This window comes from Tupaia chinensis, unplaced genomic scaffold, assembly GCF_000334495.1.
Source record: "Tupaia chinensis unplaced genomic scaffold, TupChi_1.0 Scaffold000270_2, whole genome shotgun sequence".
In the NCBI taxonomy this organism is placed as follows: Eukaryota; Metazoa; Chordata; class Mammalia; order Scandentia; family Tupaiidae; genus Tupaia; species Tupaia belangeri.
In genome coordinates, this window is record NW_006159751.1 from 441,599 (window position 1) to 452,213 (window position 10,615).

A 10,615-nucleotide genomic window follows, 5' to 3' on the forward strand; every position below is an offset into this window, starting at 1 on the left:
GCGCATGACCAAGGCGGTCCGTGATACATCCAGTAGAGCCCTCTCCTATCCTGCCCTGACTCCCTGTGGCTGCAGAAACTGCAGTAAGAGTGAGGCAAGTACACTCAGGTGTTGTAGGAATGATACTCCAAGCAGGCCAGAAAGAAGATGGAAGCCATCAGTGTCTGTCAAAAATTTTATTTCTTTCATTTCACACAGAATGATGTTAAAATAAATCCTTAGTAATATATATTTATATACTTATTTACTTGTGTCAATATTTACAAAAGACTGTGGAGCTCTATGAAGTCTATGTACACCCATGATCAGGTGGACAGGCAATGTTCATTGAGGCACATATGTACACATATATGTATAACCTATGTACAAATATCAGACCCTACTGACACAGGAACTCTCAGCTGCAGTAGTCCTGGGCGGGGCAGTGTTGGTGGGGCTGAAAGCTTCCAGAATATGTCAGCAAGAATGATACTATCTACACATCCTGTGCAATGCAATTACAGCTGGTGTCTAAATTGTCATGAAGCAAACAAATAGTTAAATGACTCCCAACTCCCATGAGTCTTCCCCACAAGTCCTGCTCCGCCTTCAGTTCCTATTGGTCCCCAGCATCTCATCACCATGGAGACCCCAGTTCCCTTTCGGCATCATCCTTACGAAGCTTTATCATCAGCCTTGGAGTTCCTTCTCCTATTGATCCTGAGAAGGCTTATTTAATCTGCCTCTCCTCTTTGAGTTTTCAGCAATTATTAGAGACAGGACATGGGAGGGCAGCTGCAGAGTCATGCATGAGCAGCAAGGAAGCCAGTGCAACCCTAATTAGAGTCTGTGCTGCAGGAGCCTATGTGAGCAGCCATTTCCACATTTTATATATATATATGTGTGAGTGTGTGTAATGTGTGTGTGTGTGTGCATAATATATAAAATCTCCAGAGACAGCCTATATAAGCACATTAGCACAGAGGTCTGGAAAAGGAAATAGCATTCTCTACTCGTGAGCTTTACAGCCATGTCCCTGATGAAAACTAAAGAATCCTCCTTGATCACTGGCAACGTTAATCCCGACTGTTCCAAGATTACTCTTAGAGGAGAGAGGGGTGCAGGGATGCAGAAACCCAGGAAGAGGCCAATTTGGCTGAGCATTGTTTGCTCAGCAGGCTGGAGCTCGATCATGGGACTTTCCAGCTTCCTGGGGCCCTTCAAATGAAGCAACCATCCAAGCACGACAACAAAAGGAAACTGGGTCGCTAGATCCCACGTGAAGGCAGAACTGGGGCAAGCACAGAGCATGTTCAAACCCTCAGGAGCTCAGACTCACCCTCACCAGAGCCAGACAGGCCTCTCTTCTTGATTTTCTATCCCAATTCTTAGCCTGCAGCTAGATTGCTCCTTCCCAACCCCTCCTGGCAGGTAAAAGTCCTTGCTCCACTCTTCGTAAGCTAAGAAGGTAGTACTGCTAGTAGCTGACATGGAAGCTGGGAGAAAAATAAGCCCCTGAAAAGTCTTTCTCTCCCAGCTCATCCTCCTGCTTTCTCTAGCAGCCCAGAGTGCTTACGCACTCATACAAACAAGGCAGTCTGTGTCTAGGGAATCACTTTCAAGGAGAAGCAGGGCTTAGAGGCCTCTCATGAGGACTGGAAAGAGACATGGGGCTGAGTCCTGTGGGTAGCTACCAAGGGTCCCAGCACACAGCCACATCTATGCTACCCTGGCTTAGCTAGGTGTTGTAGCAGCTGTCCACGTCATTATGCAATCACACCTGCCTGTGTATACATCAGTGAACAGATGCAGGGGGTTCTCAGCTGCAAACTCATCTGGAACATATCTGACTATTTTAGGAGTGAGAGGAACACACGAAGTTCCATGGGTTTCCATGCTGAGCTTCATGCAGCATATGAAGTGGCTGTCCAGAAAGGCTGATTCCACCGCCCCAGCCTACCAGCTGGCCCCACACTAGGTCTGGGTGATGAGCTTCCACTAGCACCTCCCAGCCAGCGTGGAGAGCTTCTGGTAGTGTGGGGATATGGTAGCCATACATGTAGCACCTCAATTGCTCCAGGTACCAGTGAGGAATTCCTCCACCTTGTCTGGGTAGAGTGCACACAGCCGAATGCAGGAGATGAACTTGAGAGAAGGGCCGGATACACTGCCAGGCAAGATGGAGGATGAGGGCGTGTTTCAGTTCACACCTAGCTGTTTCTTGAGTGATGCCTACAGTTCACCCCCAGAGAAGCTGAATAACAGATGCTCTAATGCCTACACTCTCAACCTAGATTTGGGAAGAATCAACAACAGAATGCATTTGTCAGCTGTGCTGATTGCTACAAATCTCACCTTCCATGGGGGAGAGATGTTTTTTTCATTCTTCATTAAAGATATGACTTTCAGACCTCATGAGATTCTTACTTAGGGCACCACCAATGACAAAGAGAAAGCTAGAGATCAATCCTTTAGCAAGTCTTCAAGCTTTCTACTCCCCCAGAGCTACAAAGTTTGGGCTAACTTTGTTGGTCCTCAGTGATGAGGTTACCTCCAACCAGGGAAGACAGGAGAAAGGATAAAGCACCTGGCACTTGGCTCACACTTCCTTTTTATTCCTGAGTCAGGCAGCCACCTGGGACGGAAAGGAAGGGGCCATCCTGGAGCCTGTTGTTAAGAAAGAACTGCTTTCTAGAGAGGTTCCTAAGCAGAAGAAAGGAGTGGAACTGAAGAGGTGGAAAGAATGCAAAGGAAGGTCATTTAAAAAAATTCAAATGAATGCAATTTATTCCTTGGACTGCCAAATTTATTCTACACTGGTGAAGCTAGGGGGACTGGTCAATATATAAGTGCTAAAATTTTTGAAATAATGGTATACATATATACATATACTATACATATATTTACACACAGATATATGTATATATGGAAAACCTCTAATAACTCAGGACCGGTGGACCAAAACCGGGATTGATGATGACTCTCAATAGAAAGAGGCAAATGACAGCAAAGACATTGGATAAGCCAGGGTGTGCCATCAGCCTGCTTCCCGGTCTGTGTTGCAGCCAGCATCCCGTCAGCCTGTCTCTTTGGTCTGATGCATCTCCAATGCTATACAACGAGCACTGAGGTTTAGAATGTTGACCCTGAGCAACGCAAGGTCTCTGTCATCGCCAAACAGTCTACTTACTAAGGCAGGAAAGTTCATACTACCCTACTTAGGAAAACTTTTTTTTTCTTTTAATAACAAAGGTGAAATCAGACATGTTTCCCCAACCTAGTTCAAATAACCAGAACTGCAAAGTAACCAGGACATTCACTTCCCTGAGGGTTCCCTGTCAGTTAACTGAGGTTTTGCTGTACACACGTGTATAGAGCAAGGTAGCTTGGAAAGGAATGGGATGGGACCCTAGAGTTGCTAGCCTTCCCTGATTGTCCAGTCTGAATATTTAAACTTACAGATGTTTCAGGAAAGGGGGGTTTTTCTGAAGCTGCTGACTATGTGTGCAAATATTTGTGCAACTGCAGTAGAGTGGGTGGTAGGGTCTTTTTCACTACTGTCATGTCCTAACCACCCAAACTTCTATCCCTGTATACCTCTATGTAAACCCACAGGAACCCGCATCCCTCTGCAGCACTTACAGAGTTCCTTAGGTTGAGCAACTAAGCTTGATTTGAAGGAGAGTCAGAGGGCAATCCCCAAATCTGTCCCGATACAATCCCATGTGCAAACCTCTGGGCCACATTCTCTCAGTATCCATGTCCCTAGGGAGGAAGGAGGGGCAGCAAAAGGATCAAGTAATGGCTGTTAGTGCATGGAAATGATCTTCTGTAATGGCTCAGGATGCTTTATTCTTATCTATTGGTAAGCGCTTTTCTGCAGGTTTCGTTTATACCTTGCCTGACGGACAGAAAGCCAGCAAGGTAGGCTGGCATGAGGTCACTCAATCTCAAGGTTTCAGTGCTTAGGGGTTGCAAGGCTGCTGCATGAGAGCAGGCAGAAAAGGGAAGGCAGAGGGAGCGGGGCAGAGATACACATAGAGGCAGAGGTGCAGGAGAGACTGTGCATTGAAGAAAGACTTCTCATGTTTTCCTTGTGCATTCATTGCACCTCTGCCCAAAGCATCCATTCCAGAAGGAGGGCAGACCTCAGAGGATGAGAGTCATGGCAACACGTGGGAAGAAGAAGGAACTACGGAGACTGTGCACGAATGCCCAGAAGTCAATGGCATTGTCTGATAATCCAGGTCCTAGCAATCACTTTTCAGTCCTGAGAGCAAGAATTTGAAAGAGCTATTGCTAAAGAAAACAGTCACTATTTATTTTATTGCACTTTTCCTCTTTAAAAAAAAATATTCAAACACAAACTATGAGAGATGGAGCTGAGCTTTGGTGGGAAGGGAAGCGGAACGAGGGAACATTGATTTGCTTAAGGAAGAGACCCATCCCAGATTGCAGGGGATCCCCCACCTCCATTTGCCCTTCCAGCTGCTTTGATGGGGGACCAGGGCTGGTCTCAGTAAGGGTCAAGTCTGAAGATATAGATGATAGTCACAATTGCTACTGAGATGGCTCCCAGCAGGCACCACCTCCCTGCTGGTGGCTCAGGTGGCTAACAGTGTTAATGAGATTAAGGTCATGAGTTCAGACCTGGCAATGGACATTTTGCCAAGAATGGGGGAGCCTACATTGTACAACTAAGGAGCACCCTGGATGTTGCAGCCATCACCCAGATGTAGGTTCTTACGTCAATGGGCCCAGGGGAACCCTGGGGAGTACCATCATCCCCTCTCCTAGGTAAACAAGTCGATGTATGTGTTCCCTTGTCTGCCATAGGAGGGAGGTAATAGTGCTACCCTCATACGCAATTTGCACACTGTTCTATAGTTTCCTTTGAGGAAACTCAGCTGCCATCTCTCCTCTCCGCTATTGTGGAGAACACTGAACTCCCAGCTTGAAGGTCTTCCACATGGGTTGACACTATTTTATGACTGACTATGAGAAAGTAAGTAGATCAAAATCCTCACTACAATGGTGTGAGAAATAGGGAGAGTAGACATGTCAAACTCGACCTGCAGCCCTCTCTGTATAGGGTTCCTTTCAAAAGGCTAACCTCCTGGTGACGCGCTGATGCCACCCTCAGAAACCCAGCTGAGAGGAACAGAGGCAAGAAGAGAGGAAGAAGAGAGCATGTCAAACACCACTGAGGCTCCAGGAAGCCCAGATAAGTTTCCTCTGAAGTTTGACCAGCTCAGTTAGCCTCTCCTTCTGGCGCCCTCTCCACCTTTTCTGGGCCTATTCCTCTCTCGTCTTCTGAAAATGCCAACTTTTTGGAAAGTGTGAGCCCACAGAGATACTGGATGAAGCTAATGGGAGCACTGGTGTCTTGATTTGGAAAGCCCAGGCCAGGCATGCTGTGCTACTACACCAGTGTTGAACCCACCTGCCTATTCCCTGTGGTTGGAGCATCCTCTGTGGAGACTGAGTGCTGTGATCACCACTGGGAGGGGAGGGTCAGACCCACTGGACCAGCCCCATTCGAGGCCTGACTGCAACACCCAACTTCCAACACAGGAGAAGCCTTTATCTAAATGCAGTCAGCTCTCAGCTAGAACCAGCTCCAAGGGCTATCTAAAAGGAGGATGGGCAGTCTTAGACACTACTTAAATGTGGCCCCGTAGAAAACAGGATAGTAAGCAGGTCCTCTGAAAAAATGATTTGTTAACTTCAGATTTAGATCCTTCATCATATCTGACTTCAAGCTGAACTGGTCTTCTATTTCCTCAAGGCACAGGAGTTGGATGGGAGGCAGAGCACCCAGGGGAGCTCTTGTAAGGGAAGATCTAACTTGTAACTGAACACCCCCAAAAGGGGGTCAGGAGGCGTCTTCATGGGGGTGTATTCCCAAGAGCAAAAGAAACACCATCAGTAAGTGAAGTGGCTCATTTGAAGAGATACATCTACATAGGGTCTTGGCTTTCTATCCTGGCCCCCAACAAGCTTCTGGGAATGAAGGGGCAATAAGATCTGTGAACTTAGAGAATATTAGGGGCATCTTCAGTCTGGGCCCAAGACCCTTCAGTTTGTTGAGCTATCGCTGCTTTTAAGAGAATAGGGCTGAATGCAGAGATCCCAGGTGCTGGAATCAGGGAAGCCTGGTTACTGGGTTGTCACTTGCACTTGTTTTGAAGAAAACATCATGAAAAGGAGGTCAACATTGGGCTGCCAGCTGTCCCTTTACAAGGTGTACCTGGGCTTTTGTGGAAGGGCAGTGACCAGATGGAAACCCTATGAGATTCCTGGTCTAAATTGGAGATCTGTCTGATGTGGTGGCCCACGTTTCTGCTCTCACCCTCTGGGGTTACTTCTCAGATCTTAAACCTGGAGAGGAGAGACTAGAGGAAGAGACTTCTTGAAAGCTATTGGGGGCTACAGACACAGACCGAAGAAAGGTGATTAAATCTGATCTTAATACTAATACATACTAATGTATAGCCCTAGGAGCAGAGCAATAAATCTGAATATTTGTGCATTTCATTTTGTGTAGATGGTCTTGGGCATGTGTGTCGTATTTTGTATGGCTAGTATAAGCGAATACACTGAGTTTGTGTATGTTTTGTATGCAGAAACAATGGTAAGGTAATCTTTACGTATTTTGCATGCATATCCATTGTGTCCATGTAATCTCTGAGTATTCTGCATCTGGGCAGCAAATTGTGGACTCATTCATTGTATATACAGGTTTCTGTGTCTATTTTGTATGGATGAATACATTCTATTGTCTGTGCTGAGTGTGCAAAAACTGTAAATAGATATAACCATATATCATATATGTGTCTTCACTTTATACTAATTTGGTCTGCAATAGGCATGTATGTTACATGTGTATTTGTGTGTGGCAACAGTGTGTCTATTTTGTTGTGGGTGTGCATGCATATAGTCTCAGACCACCAACACTGAGAGAAAATAGCTACCCTTGACCTAGGCCTCAGGTATGGGCTGCTTTACCTTCTATATTTCAAAGTTCTGTGTCCTTCCACCCCATGTCTTGAAAATTCAGCACCACCTCCCAGGAAGGAGAGAAAGAGAAGCATAGAGACTCTGTGCTGGGCACAGGATGCCCTGCAGACTCCTGGGGGTGTGGGTGACCAGGAACTAATGAGCACCCTGGGCCTAGCACCCTGAGCTGGAGTCCCACCCCCCACCCAAGACAACCATGGGTGTTAACCAGCCAACAGCAAGGCCAGGGGTGGAGCTACCACTGGGCAGCCTGACCACCACAATTTACTGTTTGGAGAATTCAAGCCACTATGTCAAAAAAAGGCCCAGTCTGGTGAGGCAAAAGCATCCCCCTCCCAATCCATTCCAGGCCAGCCTGCTCTCTCCCTTCAGGCTATGCAGTACTCATTTGTTCTCTACCTGTTCTGGGGCCGGACGATTCTTCAGCCCTCCTTTGGTTCTTTCATAAAAGCAGCTCTGCTGCCAGTTTAATGCAGAATACAGCAACCTAAAGGATGCCTTTAGATCATCAGAGACTCCATCCCTTGTCCTGGACTTTAGAAATCTCCACATAGAGGAGGCTCCCTTTAAGTTCAGATCAGTGGAATTTGGTCCCAGGGGATCCTACTCCTTGGCTTCCTCCATTTCAAAGTTGGGGATCCATCCTGGCTCTTTAGGGAGAGGTTCACGAAAGTATCAGATCAGAGTCAAATGATAAGGAAAACAAAAATGGGATGGGAAGAGATGAGAATGGAGATGATGAACAGGATGGATTACAAAGAGGAGGCCCAGATGGTTCTGGCCCAGGACGGCTGGAACTGTGAGGGCCACAGGGCCCTTGTGCACTCAGTAAGACAAGCTTCAGCCATGGGAAACTGAAGCTGCAGCACGTGGAGGGCAGAAAGACAATTCTAACGTCTAGGAATCCATGAAGACTGGAGTGTCTGAGGCAATGGTAGCAAACCCAGGCCCAGTGGGGTTACTAGTGAGACAGATCAACCAGTAGGTCTCTTAGCCAACCAACCCCCCAAGCAGTGGATATGCTCCTGAACCTGAACTCCAGAGAATGAATATCCATACACATGTGTGTATGGAATATACACACATGTATGTATGTTATATATATATACACACATGTGTATATACACATATATACACATACTCTAGTGCACATAGTCAAACACATGCATAAATTGCCCTGTGTCAAAAATATTGCATAAGCTTATACAATATTCAAATGCATTTTTTTCCCTATAGCTAGCTAGGTAGAGGAACACGTGAAAGAGAGATTCTCGAGTTACAGTTATGTACACTGGATCCGCAGCCCCACCTGACCTCAGGAGCAGATGCCCTGGGCAGCTGTAGTCATGCCTGCGACTAGGTTAATCCCCAAGGTGCAGCTGTGTGAAGTTTCTCAATGCTCCTTTCTCTCCTTACTCTCTTGGCTTTGCAGAAATCTGTGCTTCCTGTTTGGACAAGGATGGGTGGGCTGGCAGGCCAGAAGTTTTGGTTCCACATCCCAAATAGTCTATTTTCTTCTCCCGATTGGGAACTTTTGCCTTTTGTTGGGAAAAGATCCCTAGTTGGATGTCATTCCAAGGCTAGTAATACTCTAAATATGAATACTGTGTAGATTACTAAGAAAATAGGTTATCTCCTGTGGTTTAAATATTGAGATTCATGCAACAAATACCCATGCAGCGCTATCACATCACTGGTAAATTTCACTGCAGTGTCAGTGTAGCTAGGCCACATCACTAGGAAAGCAGATGTCCGCAAACTCCCGTGTAAATGAACAAATCAGACATGTTTTTGTGACCCTGAAGTCTAAAAAAAAGGATAACTCTGAAGCTGAGAGGTCCCTTGGTTTGTTAGCTTTTCCCGGTAGGCCTGAGGGAACAAATGTGAAACCTGACAACTCATATTCTGGTCACACTAACTGTCCCTCCCTCGGGCTTCCCTCACATCGACACTGCAGAGAAAAAGCAGAATGCAGCATTTTCCGTTATGAAACACAAGCCTCCGGAGCATCTACTTGGCAACTGCAATTCACAAACCCAAGCCTGTGACACAGAAAGTAATTCCAACACACAGGACTGTCTGTTCTTTTCAATGCAAAAGTGGGAATGACCTTTTGAATAACCACCAGAGCTTCGAAGCTAAGCCTATGATAACGTTCCTCTGTAAAGAGAGAGGTGGGCTCAGATGGGGTGTGGAAGGAGGGGAGTGCATCTCTGGGGGGTTGTGTGCATTTCATTAGGAAGGAAAGGTGGCATTGATATGGTAGACTGTCTATTGGATATGAAGTGGCCTCAATGTGCCTTTCTGAAACCGTGGCTCGATAGGTGACTCCCATCCTTGGAAACCCATAAGCCGGTGATGAAGATTTGCATGAAAGCCATGATAGATATTCTGTGTTCTAAATCAAAAATCAAAAGATCAAAAGTTACTTGCACGACTATTGCTTCCCATGCAGAACCAGATACACACTGTAGAACACACTGACTATGATGCAGGCTATTATGCAACATCGGCATTAGTTCCATTGAGTTGTATGTTAATAGGTTTCGGTCAGACATCAGTTAACATTTTGGTAATATTCACATAGTTTGTGTTAGCCAAGGTGCAGTTGGCTGTTTTCAAGTTTTCCTCTCTAAAGTCCTCGTTACTGTTGTTCACCCCCTCCTGGATCTCCATGTAATCAGACTTACTAATGGTAGAGGCACTTCTACTTTTCTTTAGGTCAGGGGAGGATGGGATCTTTGGACAGCTTGTCACTTGCAAATACTGGGCCTGCTCCTCTCCCTCTGTCTCCCGATGGTAGAAGTAGTTGAAATTGGACACTATGACAGGGACCGGTAAGGCAATGGTTAACACACCTGCAATTGCACATAGGGAACCCACTATCTTTCCTCCAATGGTAGTCGGAACCATGTCTCCATAGCCTACAGTTGTCATGGAGACGACTGCCCACCAAAAGGCATCGGGGATGCTGGGGAACTGGGACTCTCGCTCGTCGGCCTCTGCAAAATAGACAGCACTAGAGAAAAGAATGACCCCGATGAACAGGAAGAATATGAGGAGACCCAATTCTCTCATGCTGGCTTTAAGGGTCTGACCTAGAATCTGGAGACCTTTGGAGTGTCTGGACAACTTGAAAATCCTAAAGACTCTTACCAACCGGATGACACGGAGGATAGCCAGTGACATGGCCTGCTGGCCCTGCTGGGCATCCTCTGGCTTCTCAGCCAGCTCTGTCCCCAGGGTGATGAAGTAGGGAATGATGGCCACAATGTCAATGATGTTCATGATGTTGGTGAAGAAGCCAGCTTTGCTGGGACAGGCAAAGAACCTCACCAAGAATTCAAAGGAGAACCAGATGATACAGAGAGTCTCTACGATGAAGAAAGGGTCAGTGAAGGAGGTGGACTGCTGGTACCCGATGGTGCTGTTGGAGTAGGTGTGGAAGGTCACCCCGCCACCGTGCATGTCTTCATTCTCGTCCCGGAAGATGGGCAATGTTTCCAGACAGAAGCTGACGATGGAGATCAGGATCACCATGACAGACACAATCGCTATAATCCTGGCAGGTCCTGAGCTCTCCGGGTACTCGAAGAGAAGCCACACCTGTCCCTGA

The 10,615-nt window shown here is 46.6% G+C and overlaps 1 protein-coding gene across 1 annotated transcript in view; it reads right to left on the minus strand.

Moving 5' to 3' along the window:
- Nucleotides 1–215: 215 nt before the first annotated feature.
- The window catches only part of KCNA2 (potassium voltage-gated channel subfamily A member 2), a 14,450-nt gene continuing 4,050 nt past the window's right edge, over nt 216–10,615 (minus strand). The window contains exon 4 of the mRNA XM_027772296.1: nt 216–10,615. This exon is cut by the window's right edge and continues 23 nt beyond it. Coding sequence (XP_027628097.1) covers nt 9,550–10,615 — 1,066 coding nt within the window. The 3' untranslated portion in view covers nt 216–9,549.